The 16,573-nt window shown below is 43.4% G+C and overlaps 1 protein-coding gene across 5 annotated transcripts in view; it reads right to left on the bottom strand.

Moving 5' to 3' along the window:
- LOC137522476 (vitamin D3 hydroxylase-associated protein-like) overlaps positions 1-16,573 on the bottom strand; it is a 124,556-nt gene that overhangs the window by 28,155 nt on the left and 79,828 nt on the right. For all 5 annotated transcript variants that reach the window (XM_068242540.1, XM_068242539.1, XM_068242538.1 and 2 more), the window contains exons 7-11: positions 16,289-16,329; positions 9,076-9,200; positions 5,876-6,001; positions 4,130-4,227; positions 844-943 (exon numbers count right to left, since the gene is read on the bottom strand). In XM_068242540.1, the coding sequence (XP_068098641.1) occupies positions 844-943; positions 4,130-4,227; positions 5,876-6,001; positions 9,076-9,200; positions 16,289-16,329 (490 nt within the window). The remainder of the gene's footprint in view (positions 1-843; positions 944-4,129; positions 4,228-5,875; positions 6,002-9,075; positions 9,201-16,288; positions 16,330-16,573) is intronic.

Here is a 16,573-nt window from a genome sequence, read left to right as displayed (position 1 = left end):
ACAAAAAAGATATTGCAGTTCTAGAGCAGGTGCAGAGACGAGCAACAAAATTGATACGTGGGATGGAAGGTCTCACTTACCAAGAAAGGTTAGATAAACTGGGTTTATTTAGTCTAGAGAAAAGACGCCTTAGAGGAGATCTAATTAACATGTATAAATACATCAGAGGGCAATATAATAGCTTGGCGGATGAGCTTTTTGTCCCTAGGCCTTCTCAAAGGACTAGAGGACATGATCTGCGCATGGAGGAAAAACGTTTTAGCCATTTATTTAGGAAAGGGTTCTTTACAGTAAGAGTGATTAAGATGTGGAATGCATTGCCACAGGAAGTCGTTATGGCAAACTCTATACCTGCATTTAAAGGGGGCTTAGATGCTTTCCTTGCGTTGAATGACATCCATGGCTACAATTACTAGGTAATGCCAATGATGTTGATCCAGGGATTTTATCTGATTGCCATCTGGAGTCGGGAAGGAATTTTTACCTTGTAAGGGTTTTTTCGCCTTCCTCTGGATCAACAGGGATATGTGAGGGAGCAGGCTGGAGTTGTACTTTGTACTGGTTGAACTCGATGGACGTATGTCTTTTTTCAACCAAAGTAACTATGTAACTATGTAACTATGTAACTATGTAACTATATATTGGGGGCTACCTAACCCTGGGGGGAACCTCAGTCTATGGTTACTGGTGGGCTACTTAATGCTGGGGGAGGGGGGCTGTGTGGTGGGGTGCCCTATATTTTTTGAGGGGATCCCTAACAAAAACACTTTCCTATGGGGTTCTATGATTTATAGCTACACCCCTGAATGTAATCCTTGTGTACGAGTGTCTATGTCTGCTCACTGTGGGATGAAGGAAGAAGGCCATAATCTTCTTCAGCACGCAAGGCATTTGGTACAGCTTGAAGATATCCTTTAGATGGGGGTGCACAATGTTCTTCTTGCTGCAAAACAAAGTGCAGGAGATACTTCATCTACACAAATTATTTAAAAGTAGGTCAAGTCTGTGCTGGGTGTTTTGCCATCAGCGTCTGATGAAAGTAAGGGCTGGTGCACACTATAAGAGCTTTCTAAATGCTAGAGATTTGAAAAGCTCTTGCTAATGCAATACTATGGGGAATTTTTAAGGTACGTACACGTCTGCCGGTCCTTTGAACGACAGTTGTACATGTGTACATTCCATCGTTAGACTTATAGCAGTTTTGACTGATCCGCTCGGCGGATCCGTGGACTAACTGTCGTTCAAGCGACAGATAGGTCCGTACATGTGTACAAATGACTTGTTGTATTAAAGTCTATTAGTTTGACACTAATAGACATTCAAACCACAAGTCGTTTGATCAGTCATTTGATCTGGTCCATTGTTCTATCCAGTCCATTGACCAGTCAAACGACATGTATATTAGCTGTAATTAGCATTTCAAATGTTTTGTCGTCGATGTATACAAGGAGTCTGAACGACTTGTCATTCAAACAAAAAGTAATTCAAACGTCCGGTTTGAACGACAATGGAGCATAAAATCTAACATGTATACGTACCATTATAAAATCGCATCGCTCCACAGTGTGCACACACAGGATAACATTAGCAAGAGCTTTTAAAATCACAAAGCACTTAGAAAAGCTCTTGTAGTGTGCACCAGCCATTAAGCTCCATCTACACGGAGCGATGTTACAGCAATGTTACTTATCAATCGAGCCGCTGATGCGGCTCGATTGATAAGATCCGTCAGGTCGGATTTTGCCGCCGCCAATTCCCTGCTCGTTCCCCAAGAGGGGACAATGACAGGGAATCGAGCGGAAGACAATGACAGGGGACGAGCGGGGGATCGAATCCGACGCACGCGCGGGCGGGCGAGCGGGGATGCTAATCGAGCCGCCGGATCGCCTTGTGTAGATGAGGCTTAAGTCTGTTTACTTAGATTATGTGAGTTCAGGCAACTCATCAGGACAATCGCCTGTTATTTATAAGATACCGCTAAACTAAATATGTGAAATATTTGGCTACAATTTTGGCTTGAATTTATACAGTATACCTGTAAATTGAAATCAGTCATGTCAAAATACTGTTTGGCAGAAACATTTCTATTTTGTGAACAAGCAAATGGCTTTTTGATCTTTAACTATTTTAATACATATACCCTTACTCAGAAGGGAAAGTAAGCATTTTTTTAAGAAAAAGCCAATCCGACCTGATCACCGCCTGGGCCAGTACAACACCCCACCATAAAAGGCAAGATTTCAGCAGCCATTTTTCACTTTGCCGGTATTCAGTGTGTGTTATTTTCATTGATATCTGACAGTGTGTGGTTAAAAAACTAATTTTTTGTCCCTTACTGATTAGCAAACATTGTTACACAACAGTGAATAATTCACGATCTCTGCGCCCAATTGTCACTTACTGTATATTAGCTGCAGATTAAAGAGACAAGGGTAGCTCCTTCCTTGTCAAGAAAGACAGACTAACCAGCAAGCTCATGGTGACCCAGAACTCATTGGAGCGTGTTAGGGACTACAATGGTCCTAAAAGCCCCCTTACTAAGATGTTAAGAAAAACAAAAGTTTGCTTTCTTAAAACAGAAAGAATTTGCGATAATTCATATATATTCAGCAGTGATGCCTTGGGAGACCTCTCAAGCTTACTCCAACCTGAATTATCGCGAATTCTTTCTGTTTTAAGAAAGCAAACTTTTGTTTTTCTTGTCAAGAAAGTATATGATAAACAGTTTCTTAATCTGCGATTCAAACTTAATATTTATAGTAATAATTCAATACAAATCTTTGCATATGAACAAATGTTTATTAAAATAGCATAAAAACATACTTTCCCTGGTGCTGTATACACAACATCTGTAAGGCGCTGCAGCGTTGTCACACCGAGCTTACAAATCTCATGCACACAAAAACATGCATACACAAAAAGGGGACAAGGTTGTTTCCAAAAATAAAAATGAGAATATAAAAAGTAAAAGGGTAAATGGCAAAATAAGACCCAAAAATAATTGAAGGTTTCAAAGTTTCCTTATGCTGGGCATAAACAGATGGATTGTTCTTAGCAATCGAGCCGCTGATGGCTCGATTGATAATTTCCGACAGGTCCGCCGGATCGATTTTGCGCTCGATTCCCACGGGCGGACAATGGAAAGAAAACGAGCGGAAGATAAGGAGTGCCCACAGGGACGAGCGGAAATAGATCCGGGCACCCTCGAGGACGTGGCGGGAGTCGATCCGGCGGCTGATCGAGCTGCTGGGTCGACTAGTGTATTCCCAGCATAAGTCTGGACTGCTATAGTTGGGTGCAATATACTTGCAATCTTCTTCAGTGAAAACAGATTGATACAACCAGAACCTGATGCACTATGGCTCGTTTGCGATGATAATAAGCATCAGGTAACAATTAAGCTACTTAGATTGCAAATATATTGGCTAATGTTAAAGGGGAACTTCAGCCTAAAACAAACATACTGTCATTAAGTTACATTTAGTTATGTTAATTAGAATAGATGGGTAATATAATTTTTTACCCACCCTGTTTTCAAAGAACAGGCAAATGTTTGTGATTCATGGGGGCTGCCATCTTTGTCATGGGGCAGCCATCTTTTTGATTGAAAGGAGGTGACAAGGTGCAGGAGACACAGTTCCAACTGTCCTGTGTCCTGATAACCCCTCCCAGCTGCACACGCTAGGCTTCAAATGTCAAATTAAAAATGTCAAAAAAAAAAAAAATAATTTGCACCAAAACAGCAGAACGAGAGCAACAACATCAGAAATCCCATCATGCTTTGCACAGCATCAAGGGAAAAAAGCCCGGGCAGTTTTCTTCTGTGCAGCTAAAAATGAGGCTTGGATAAGAGAAACAAAGTTCTGATGTTGTGAAACTGTTAAAGAAACACCAAGCCTTTTCAGTGCTGCTGAGTCGATTTTTAGTCCGGAGGTTCACTTTAAGGTTACAGTCTGAAAAATCTTAAACAGAAAATAAAAATATGAGACTAATGTTCTTTTTACTAATGTTTTTTTTTTTCTCCCACGTGAAATTAATTATCTCTTATGTTCATTTTCAGTCCAGGTTTGCCTTAACGCTCTATAGATGTGTAAAATAAAATAGACATAAGTAATGCTATAACACCTACTACTCATCTGCAAGCGATTTCCCTCCATCTCCACAAAGTGTCAGTTTCAGAAACAACTCCATGACACATTCCACGGGTGGAGGCTGGAATCTGACCAGCTGAAAGAATCAATAAGATTAGTTTAGGAAATGTTGGTTTGTAATGCATTACCAATGAAACCAACTACGTTCAATACTCTGTCTAAAAGTAAAAGCAAACTGCTGGTATTTCCTTTCTAACGGTGGGTGAGCACTAATCAGTATTTAAATTTAGTAGATATTAGTTCACTATAAATATTACATTAAATAAAAATGCATTAAAGGTTATTTGACCTAAACCAAAGCTACCAATGGTAAGCCCAGAGGTATGTTCATGCTGGATCCACATACCTGTGCATTGTCCAATCCTTTCCTCCTTGTCCCCAAGTCTTTGTAATCACTCTTTTAAATATTTGTCTTTTGGATTAGGCTTCTTGCACACAGGGACATTACAGGCGCACGTTAGTGCAGCGTTAGTGCAGCCTGTAACGCTCCCCCAACGCACAGCAATGTAACACAAGTGGGCTGTTCACACTGCCCACGTTGCGTTACATTGTAACGCAGCAAAGAGCTGCATGCTGTGCGTTCTACGTGGCTAAGCCGCGTTAGACTGTTTGCACATGCTCAGTCATGTTGGGGAGGAGGGGAGAGCGGCCGGGCACATGGCTAATTAATATTCACTGCACTCAGTGACGTGCAGTGTTTACTTCCTGGAGCAGTTACTCTGTGTGGCGATTGGCCGGGCGGGACCACGTGATGCTGCATGCGTCCAAGAGTACGTATCACGGCATCACGGACGCCAGAGTGAGCTGCACAACGCGGCTCACTCCGACGTCCACACCAGAGAGCACCAGGTGTTGCGTTAGGGGCACGTTATGTGCCCTATAACGTCCCCTAAACGCAACGTCCTGGTGTGTAACTAGCCTGAAGTCAAATTTTCAAGGAGGAATTTCCAGGCTTGGCACAGTGTTCCTTTCTAATACACTTTCATTCCTATCCTCTTACTGGGCGTGGTTGGGGTGGGGATGAGGAGAAGATGGGAAGGCAAAAGGAAGGAACATAAAAAGCCTGCCTCTTCCTGTCTGAAAATGTGACTTAAGCAAAAAGTTACATTGTTCAAGGAGTGATTATGGGGACCAGGGGGAACGAAGAGAGGAACAGACAATGCACAGCGGCATGTGGATCCAGCATGAACATATCTCTGTGCTTATCTTAAGTAGCATTGCTTCAGGTCAGGTGTGCTTTAAGCATGGTTCACACTTTTCTGTGTGTGTTTTTCCACGTGTTTTCTGCACACCATGCATATGCACATTTAGTATGCAAAAAAATAAATAAAAAAAAACATTTGTTTTTCACAGCAGCTAATGTATTTGATAGAGAAAAGGCACACAGTGTGCAAAATAGTACAGCAAGATGTAAGTTTTTTTTCTGTATGTACAAAAAAAAGCATTTCAGTGTGAACTAGCTCATTGATAAACATGGGTTCTCAGTTGAAATGTGTGTTTCTATGCAGAAAATGTGCGCGGAAACAGACAAATGTGAATCCCTCAGGGAAGATTCCCATTGGAATTGGAATGCATTTCTTACTTTATTTATTCATGCCCTGTAATTGTAATGGTTACCAGCATAATGAATTTTGATTACAATCCTTTGTTCCCATGTAACTGGTAACCAGCACAGTACCGAGGTTCATCTCTGTGTCACATAGAGACAACTCCCTGTTCTTTACCGTGTGTCCAGCATGTTCTAGAAGCTTCTTCGTCTCCCGAAGAATGCGCTTCATGCTGGGATTAGGCTGGAGATATCCATCCTCCTCATAATATCCAATCCGGAGAAGTTTTTTGCTGGAGAATACCTATAGAAAACACTGATCAGTAATTACTAGACGTCTGTTCTCTGCACCCATTGCCCTGTTTATTTGATAAACACGCTTAGCCAAAGCAGGTATAAAGGGCGCCAGAGGCGACCTGCTTAAAAGGGTGCCACCATAGGCATCAATGTTAAAAGCCGCAATTAGCAGCAAAACATGGCAACGGGGTGGGGGGAGGTGGGGGGGTTAAGGTTAGTCAAGGCTAGTCAAGGCTAGGCACCACCATGGAAGTTAAGGTTAGGCGTTGGTAGAGGGAGGGTTCTGTGTGAGAGTAGGGTTAGATTAGGTCAGTCATTTTACCGATATTCTACCAGCAGCTAAATCCGGTATGCCACTCTGCTGAAGTTAGATTTAAAGAGGAACTCCAGTGAAAATAATGTAATAAAAGTGCTTCATTTTTACAATAATTATGTACAAATGATTTAGTCAGTGTTTGCCCATTGTAAAATATTTCCTCTCCCTGATTTAGATTTTGACATTACACTGTGACATTTTTACTGTTGGCAGGTGATGTAGCTGCTGCTTGCTTTTTTGGCAGTTGGAAACAGCTGTAAACAGCTATTTCCCACAATGTAACAAGGTTCACAGACAGGAAACTGCCAGGAGTACCACGGTCCTCAGAGTTTCTTGTGGGAGGGGTTTCACCACAATATTAGTCATACAGCGCCCCCTGATGGTCTGTTTGTGAAAAGGAATAGATTTCTCATGTAAAAGGGGGTATCAGCTACTGATTGGGATAAAGTTCAATTCTTGGCCTGAATTTCTCTTTAAAGTAAACCTGTCACTTTCTTCATAAAGAATAAGCATGCGTAACATACAGTGCACTTACATAACACTATAGGGGTGATTATTTTAAGATTAACAGCCTGGGTCCAGAATATTTGTAGATAAATATTAAATCTGAGGAGGACAACATCTTATAAACGAGTTTTCCTTTTTAAAAAATGAGTAATGAGTAAATGAGTAATGCCAACGTAAACAAAGAATACTCTCTAGTCCAGCCCATACATAGACTCTTTAGCAGTAAAAGTATAGCAACAGCAGTATAATGCCATCAGAGAAAGCTCAATTGCTTGTATAAATACAAGCAAAAATATATAAATACATACAAAAAATGTACAGGCCGAAATTGGTCACATATATTGGTTGGACATGTTGCAAGATGTCGGACCATCGTGGTCGATCAAGGAGTGTCCGTAACAGTGAGATGAGCTACAAACACGACGAAGCCTCAGTCACTGTCCCCCCTAATGTAAAATGTCCCCCCGGTACACTATACTTTACCAGCCGGTGTCTGCCACCGGCTCTGGCTCTGTCCTCAATCTACACACAAGCACCCCCCCCCCCCCCACACACACACACACCGTGGATCCCAGAGTAATGTGGGTGTGGGTGTGACATCAGTATGAAATTGAGTGGGAATCAGCCTGCGGTGTTTGGGCTGCTGACAGATCTCTCGCTAATCAGATTTGACCAATGAGAGATTTGTGTTTATTCTTAAATAGAGCCGCCGCACTTCCTTCCACCGTCGAATTCCGCCGCCAATCGTTAGATTTATGAATGGGAACAAAGTTCCCATTCATTAATCTCCCTGCAGGAAACCTGTGATGCAGGCTTCCATTGAAGCCTGCGTTACTTCCCTATAAAACAATGTAGCAACACATGGTTTCCTTTGTAGCGTAAAAAAACTGAAAAAAATGTACCTTTATTTCCAAATAACATTGTCACCATACATTTTACCAGGGATATAATTTAAATGTTGCAATAACCAGGACAAAAGGGCAAATAAAATGTGTGGATTATAATTACGGTAGCATGTGGTGATTTAAAACTATAATTGCCGAAAACTGAGAAGTAGTGATTTTTTTTCCATTTTTTTCTGAATTATTCCCCTTAAAATGCATTTGGAATACAATAATTCTTACCATAATGTACCACCCAAAGAAAGCCTAATTGGTGGCAGAAAAAAACAAGGTATAGATCATTTCTTTGTGATAAGTATAAGTTATTGGGGAAAGAAAGGGAGGAGCGCTGAAATGGGAAAATTCCTCGTCCATAAGGTGAAAAATACCCGCGGGCTGAAATGGTTAAACAATGCAAATTGCCTGGCTGTCCTCCTGCTAATCATATAGTACTTTTAGCCATAGATCCTGAACAAGCATGCAGATCAGGTGTTTGACGGAAGTCTGACTAAATTAGATGCATGCTTGTTTCAGGTGTGTGATTCAGACACTGTTACAGCCAAAGAGATCAGCAGGATTGCCAAGCAAGTGCTATTATTCACAAGGGAAACAAAAATATGTCCCTCTCACTTGAGGTGTGCTACAGTCTCCAGAGAGGTTTATGGCTGGACAAGACCTCTAGGAGGTCAACACATTATGCCGGGTAGAATTATTTGAGGACCTTTTCTACTTTGTTTCATTACACATTTATACAGTGCTGGCACATTTTCCCCAGCACTAGACCCTTAGCGAGTCTAGCAACCTAATGCCATTATAACATTTCAGGGCCACTCTTTTTGGGGAAGCTGCTTGTTGCTGGTGTGTTTTGGTGCATTTGGGAAGAAAGCAGGGTGTCAAAAGGAAATCCTAACCAGAGGTATATCTAGAGGGGTGCAGGCATGGCTTGTGCCATGGATGCCACAGCACCATGGGCGCCATGTCTGCCCCGGTGCTGCGCTGCCATGCTGCTCCTGTGCTGCGATGTCTGCCCGTGTGCTGTGCCCCATGACTGCCCCCATGCTTCCCCGTCACTCAGACTTCAGATCAGTCCATTTCTCTTATCTGGGGAACATGGCTACTTAACTTATGTATGTAGGGTGCACTTGGCTTAGTGATATAAAAGAGGACAGAGAGGGAGTAAAAAAAAAAATGTAACTTCAGCAATATTCTAAGTCCAAAAACACAGGCAACCATAACACATGTATGCGAGGAATGCTGTTTTTAGAGGGGAAGGAGACTGACTGGCTGAGATTCCAACACAGGTACCTAGTACTGAGTGTTATAACTTCCAATAAATAAGGAAATGAAGTTTAGGGGTCCCATTGGCTGATTCATTACCTCCTCATTGAAATAAATGGGGGAAACATATGGGTCCAGTCTGAACATCTCGTCACAGCACAAAGTTCTCATGGCTAGCACCAGGCTGTCCACATCTCTTGCCATTGGTCCCGAGCACAGTGGAACTGAAACAGGAAACATCCTTGACAATCAAAATGCAACCAATTATGGTAAAAAAAAAAAAAAAAAATAGATAGTGTCATTTCAGAAGAAACCACATGATGTTAGCTTACAAACACTAGAGTTATAATCAATATGATTGGCTGTACATGACTCTGCCCCTTTTAAAAATAATGCCAATAATCCAGTGGCCGACTGTACTAAGTTTGAGAATGGAAGTCAAAGGGGAAAATCTGATTGGTTGTTTGTGGCTACTTTTTTAAATTCTCTTAAATGAAATTTTCAGGTTGACCTCATGACTAAGTGATCCAAGTTTGGTGAGTTTAACTTCAAAGCTGTACAAATGGCAAACGTTTAATCAGTGCTGGTCGTAATGGAAAAAGCTACGCTTACGGATCATTACGCGTAATTTTACGCTATTACGCATTACGAAATTACGCTTACGGCATAGACAATCAATTTCGGTACATGTCTGTAATTACGCATTGCCCTTACGCAATTACCCGTAAGAATACCGTAATTCAGGTTGTTACGTTATAGGCTTACGCGTAAATTCCTACTAGCAATTAATGCGTAAGGTCATGCTGCCAAGCGGAAAAGTTGACGCATGGATCAATGTTAGGTAGCCGCCGACTTTAAGGGTTAATAGCAAAGCCCCCTTAAGTGCTAAGAGCCTCAAATTTGGAGAATATATTAAGGAGATCAGAAGGAATAAGAGGAAAACATTTTTTTTCAAAAAGACCTTATAGTTTTTGAGAAAATCGATTTTTAAGTTTCAAGGGCAAAAATGTCTTTTAAATGCGGAAAATGTCAGTTTTTTTTGCACAGGTAACAATAGTGTTTTATTTTCATAGATTCCCCCAAGTGGAAAGAGTTTTACTTACTTCGTTCTGAGTGTGGGAAATATTGAAAAAAAAAAACGACGTGGGGTCCCCCCTCCCAGACCTCTTTAACCCTTTGTCCCCCATGCAGACTGGGATAGCCAGAATGCGGAGCACCGGCCGCGTGGGGCTCCGCACCCTGACTATACCAGCCCGCATGGTCCATGGATTGGGGGGTCTTGGAAGGGGAGGGGCAGCCAAGCTTTCCTTTCCCCCTCCGAGCCCTTGTCCAATCCAAGGACAAGGGGCTCTTCTCCACCTCCGATGGGCGGTGGAGGTGGAGGCCGCGATTTCCTGGGGGCGGGGTTCATGGTGGCATCTGGGAGTCCCTTTTAAAAAGGGGTCCCCCAGATGCCCACCCCCCCTCCCAGGAGAAATGAGTATAGAGGTACTTGTACCCCTTACCCATTTCCTTTAAGAGTTAAAAGTAAATAAACACATAGAAAAAGTATTTTAATTGAACAAAAAACATAACCACGAAAAAAGTCCTTTAATATTCTTAATTAACCATTAATACTTACATGTCCCTTTAAAAGCCAGTTCCCACGCAATATCCTCGGAAATATACTAATCAGTTACAATGTAACAAAGTTATTACAATGTAACAACTTTGTTACTTTGTAACACCACCGCACCGACGTCACTCGCCGCTCACCCGCCGGCCGCCGCATACACGCTAAGTCCCCGCCAGCTCCCGCCGTCCACTCCGCCCACACCTGTCACCCATATACATGCTGGCACCCATGGGTGCCAGCATGTATATAGGTGACATGTGGGAGAGGCGGGGAGGGCAGCGGAGCCGGCGGGGACTTAGCGTCCCTTCACCCGACAGAGCTCTGAGCTATAGCTCAGAGCTCTCGAAAGCATCTTTGTATTTGGGCTCCAAGGAGCCCCATTGGTCCTTAGCAGACCAATGGGGTTCCTTCTGATTTGAAGGAACCCCATTGGTCTGCTAAGGACCAATGGGGCTCCTTGGAGCCCAAATACAAAGATGCTTTCGAGAGCTCTCAGCTATAGCTCAGAGCTCTGTCGGGTGAAGGGACGCTAAGTCCCCGCCGGCTCCGCTGCCCTCCCCGCCTCTCCCACATGTCACCTATATACATGCTGGCACCCATGGGTGCCAGCATGTATATGGGTGACAGGTGTGGGCGGAGTGGACGGCGGGAGCCGGCGGGGACTTAGCGTGTATGCGGCGGCCGGCGGGTGAGCGGCGAGTGACGTCGGGTGCGGTGGTGTTACAAAGTAACAAAGTTGTTACATTGTAATAACTTTGTTACATTGTAACTGATTAGTATATTTCCGAGGATATTGCATGGGAACTGGCTTTTAAAGGGACAGGTAAGTATTAATGGTTAATTAAGAATAATAAAGGACTTTTTTCGTGGTTATGTTTTTTGTTCAATTAAAATACTTTTTCTATGTGTTTGTGTGTTTATTTACTTTTAACTCTTAACCCCCTTGGCGGTATGAAAAATACCGCCAGGGGGAAGCGCAACAGTTTTTTTTTATTTTTTTAATTTTTTTATCATGTAGCGAGCCGAGGGCTCGCTACATGATAGCCGCTGCTCAGCAGCATCCCCCCAGCCCCGCCGATCGCCTCCGGCGATAGGCGATCAGGAAATCCCGTTCAAAGAACGGGATTTCCTGGAGGGCTTCCCCCGTCGCCATGGCGACGGGGCGGGATGACGTCACCGACGTCAGCGACGTCGGGACGTCATTGGGAGACCCGATCCACCCCTCGGCGCTGCCTGGCACTGATTGGCCAGGCAGCGCTCGGGGTCTGGGGGGGGGGGGCGCGCGCCGCACCGGATAGCGGCGATCGGGGCGCGCGGCGGCGGCGATCGGGGTGCTGGCTGCGTCCAGCAAAAAAAAAATTAAGCAAATCGGCCCAGCAGGGCCTGAGCGGCACCCTCCGGCGGCTTACCCCGTGTCACACACGGGGTTACCGCTGAGGAGGTTAAAGGAAATTGGTAAGGGGTACAAGTACCTCTATACTCATTTCTCCTGGGAGGGGGGGTGGGCATCTGGGGGACCCCTTTTTAAAGGGGACTCCCAGATGCCACCATGAACCCCGCCCCCAGGAAATCGCGGCCTCCACCTCCACCGCCCATTGGAGGTGGAGAAGAGCCCCTTGTCCTTGGATTGGACAAGGGCTCGGAGGGGGAGGGGAAAGCTTGGCTGCCCCTCCTCTTCCGAGACCCCCCAATCCATGGACCATGCGGCTGGTATAGTCAGGGTGCGGAGCCCCACGCGGCCGGTGCTCCGCATTCTGGCTATCCCAGTCTGCATGGGGGACAAGGGGTTAAAGAGGTCTGGGAGGGGGGACCCCACGTCGTTTTTTTTTTCAATATTTCCCACACTCAGAACGAAGTAAGTAAAACTCTTCCCACTTGGGAGAATCTATGAAAATAAAACACTATTGTTACCTGTGCAAAAAAACCTGACATTTTCCGCATTTAAAAGACATTTTTGCCCTTGAAACTTAAAAATCGATTTTCTCAAAAACTATAAGGTCTTTTTGAAAAAAAAAAATTTCCTCTTATTCCCACTGATCCCCTTAATATACCCTGTGAATTTGGTGTTTCTAAATTTTAAGCAGGCTTTGCTATTAACCGTTAAAGTCGGCGGGTTTTTAAATGTATATATTTTTCCTTTGAAACTTTAACATCGATTTTCTCAAAAACTATAAGGTCTTTTTGAAAAAAAATGTTTCCTCTTATTCCTTCTGATCTCCTTAATATATTCTCCAAATTTGAGGCTCTTAGCACTTAAGGGGGCTTTGCTATTAACCCTTAAAGTCGGTGGCTTTTTTATATTATACGGGAGCGTAATATTACGCGATTACGGCAGACTGTGTAATTTCAATAGGAGTTTACTGTCTTACGCGTAAAAACGTAACCCACGGTCTACGCGTAATTAATTACGCGTAATACCGTAACCTTACACGTAACGCTTACGGTGCATTTGTAGTGAATTACGATGCGTAATTACGCTAATGCGTAATTTCGGCCCAGCACTGCGTTTAATATTTTCCAAAGTCTAAGGGAAGCAATGCAGACTTCGGCAACCTGCATGGCTATGGGCTGAAGCAGTGTGCAACATTTTCCTATTCTACTCCTTAAACTGTGGGAGGAGTACAGTATAGAGAATAGCTAATTTTCCATTGGCTGTTGCTAGCTCTGCCCAGTTTTGGTGCCCCCTCAAAATGCACTGTTTTATTCGGGCTGACACTAACAATATGTGGTCCAGGTTTGGGGAGCATAGCTTCAAAACTGTACAGGTGGCAGCAATTTGGCGCTTTATAAATAAATAAATAAATAAATAAAATGTTAAAAAAGGGGTCTTCAGGGGTTTGCTGCAGGGGTGCAGAGGGTGGGATCTCTTAATAAAGTGAAAGCAACCTATTTCACAAAGAAGTGAGGAAAGTTTGGTGCTTATACCCCTAAAACTTTAGGAGGAGGAGCGTGTAAAAAATGGGGCAAGGTGAAAAATAATAAGAAGAAGCGGAAGAATAATACGCTGAATTTATCGAAGAATAATATGTTGGCCTTTCAAGCTAACATAACGAGATGGTGTAGTTTCTGAAGAAACCACATGATGTTGGCTTGAAAACAAGATATCATACCCAGTCGCCCCTGGTTCATAGAAAGTATATAAAGTCTGGGGACCCTGGTTTAAAACTGTGCAAACTGAAACAGATCAAAACATACCAGTGAAATCAATCAGAAAAATCTGATTGGTTGATTGAGGGGCTGCCCAATTTTTTTAATTTGAATCTCAGTCACCCAGTGACAGACAATACCAAGTTTGAATAGCCTGCCATTAATAGTGTAGGAGTGGCAGCAATTTAAAATATTCTTATTAATTATCAATAGGTGAAATTTGACTGGCTGTTGTAGGTTTTACCCAGTTTTCTGAATTTTAACCCCAGTCACCCTGTCACCCTTTATGCCAAGATTGGGGACTCAGAGTTTAAAACTATGAGAATGGTAGCATTACCATTTACGTTTTGACCGAAGTCACTCTTTGAGTATGTGTGCCTTGTTTGATACTGTAACGATCTTGTGTCGTAGCTCAGATGTCTGATTATGTGGTGATCTGCAGAATCACCAATAATGCAGACGCTATACCCGATTATGTGTGATCTGCAGAATCACCAATAATACCAGTATAGCAGACAAGGAGCTGAGTGTGTAGTGATTTGGTGCAACCGTAACTTTAATAGTTTAATGAGACCTCACCAGAGGGGCTGGTAAGGTATATCAGTTCACTGACCGTGCACTAAGGTACAAGCTCCAGCAAGCTGGAGAAACAATACTGAAAAGGTTGAATCTCCCGAGGAGCGGGTGATTCAGAATGTACTGCAGCCAAGTGAACACCCGAGGAGCAGGTGATTAAGGCTGTACTGCAGCCTAGCAGATCCGCTTCACCAGAGGAGCTGGTGGAGCTCACACCTCACCAGTGGCGAGGGCCCACCGGTGAGTAGAATGGTCAGGCAGACAAGGTACGGCAACAGAGAGGTAAGTATCGGTACAGAATCGTGAGGCAGGAGAGTAAACGGTAATCAGGCAGAGGTTCAGCAACAGGAAGGTACGTATCGATACAGAATCGTGAGACAAGAGAGTAATCGGTAATCAGGCAGAGGTTCGGCAACTAGGAGGCAGATAGGCAAAAGTACAGGATCAGAAAACAGGATCAGGGTCAGAGTAATAGCTAAGAGTCATACACAGGAGATCAATATAAAGCAATATCCTAGTCTAGGTGTGAAGTCCTTGGTATCAACACCTCAGAACTAGCCTAACAAATAAGCAGTAACAAGGTAGAAATATCCTAGACTAGGTGTGAAATCCTTAGCATCAACACCTGGGATCTAGTCTAAGGTCTGAGCGCTAACACGCAGAGTATTCACGACAGCAGACAGCGAGCTACTGAGAGCTCGCTGCCTTTATGCTGGCAGGGGACTCCAGGCACGCCCCCACCAGCCAGACCAATCAGGAGCGAGGAGCGCTCCTGGTGACGTCAGCCGACCCGCAGGTCAACTGATGCGTCTTCGAGACGCGTAAAGGTCTCGGCGTTGGCCGCGCGCGTGCATAGCTCTGACGCTATGCGCCGGCGACAGGCCAGTGCGCGGCGGACCAAGCTGAGCGGCGGGGATGGCAGCGGTCGTATCCCCGCCGCTCGTTACAGATACACTTGCCATTCAAACTGTGATAATAGTAGCAGAATATATTTCACCATTAAGGTCAATGGCTGAAATCTGATCAGCGATTGCTGATCCCGTCCCTTTTTCATAACTGTGAACTACAGTCCCCCAGTGACCAACACTTTAAGGTTTGGAAATCCTGGAATTCAAAGTGTAAAAATAGCAGCAGTTTTAATTTCTTTATTGAAAATTAATGAGTAACTTCTGATTGGATGTTGTGGCTCCGCCCACTTTTTCTAACCTTGTAGTGCAAACAGCTAATGACCAAATTTCATAGACAGGATAAAAGATTGTGGTATGGTTCACCCCTAGTGTATCAAAATGTTACAATTTCAGACAGACTGAACAGCAGTTTTTTTTAACCAAAGTTCTTGTAATTTATTATTTCTTTACAGTCTTTCCATATCGCAGACAAGGCATATAAATACAAAGACCGAACTTCCACTTCACATAAAAAGACTGCCTGACACGTGTTTTGTGGCCAGCAGCCGCTTCCTCAGAGGCACATCGCATACAAACATTTATCTTACCCGTAGGTCCATGTAAGTTAACACCACGATCTGGAGTTTCTGGAAAGACTGCACTCAACGACGATGCCAAACATCCATGAGTTGCAAGAGACCAAATGACTAAATTTGTGAACTTTGGAGTTCTTGACATCAATAATGAGAATGGCAGCATTTCAAATTGCCCTATTTAAATCAAAGAAATCTGATTGGCTGTTTGTGGCTCCACCCACTTTTCACAATTTGAATGCAAGTAACCCAATGATGACCAAGCTACAAACTACCTTCAAAGTGAACTCAATGGTCCCTGTACACTAGTATACTACTGAATGGAATTTGTATTTCTGAATGAATACCCAGAATTAGAAATACACTTCTACCTGGAATTGAACTGTGCACTAGAAATGTTTATAATACTTTCTTGAGTTTTATTGAGTTTTAATGATAAGAGCTTATGTATTGGATGGATTTACAGTACGTTCAAATCAAGTAATTGTTTTTACCTGAATTCATTCCTTTAACCACGGGGTGAATACCACGAATACTGTAAAATAAGGTGTAATTAATATTTTCCATACTCATAATCATTATACTGTAAAAATAAATACATTTATTTAACTTCTACTGTATATTCTTAACCAGAAATCATACTGCACAAACTGCACTGCAGCTTACTCCTCCTGCTTCTATTGAAGCCCCGTCATAGCACCGGCAGACTTTTCTGGATGATCGGCACAGGCAAGTGCCTGCAGCCGCGATGATTGCAGAGGCAGGACTGTGTGCGCTGA

The sequence above is a fragment of the Hyperolius riggenbachi genome, chromosome 6 (genome assembly GCF_040937935.1).
Source record: "Hyperolius riggenbachi isolate aHypRig1 chromosome 6, aHypRig1.pri, whole genome shotgun sequence".
Taxonomy (NCBI): Eukaryota; Metazoa; Chordata; class Amphibia; order Anura; family Hyperoliidae; genus Hyperolius; species Hyperolius riggenbachi.
This window is presented reverse-complemented; position numbering and strand designations above follow the sequence as displayed.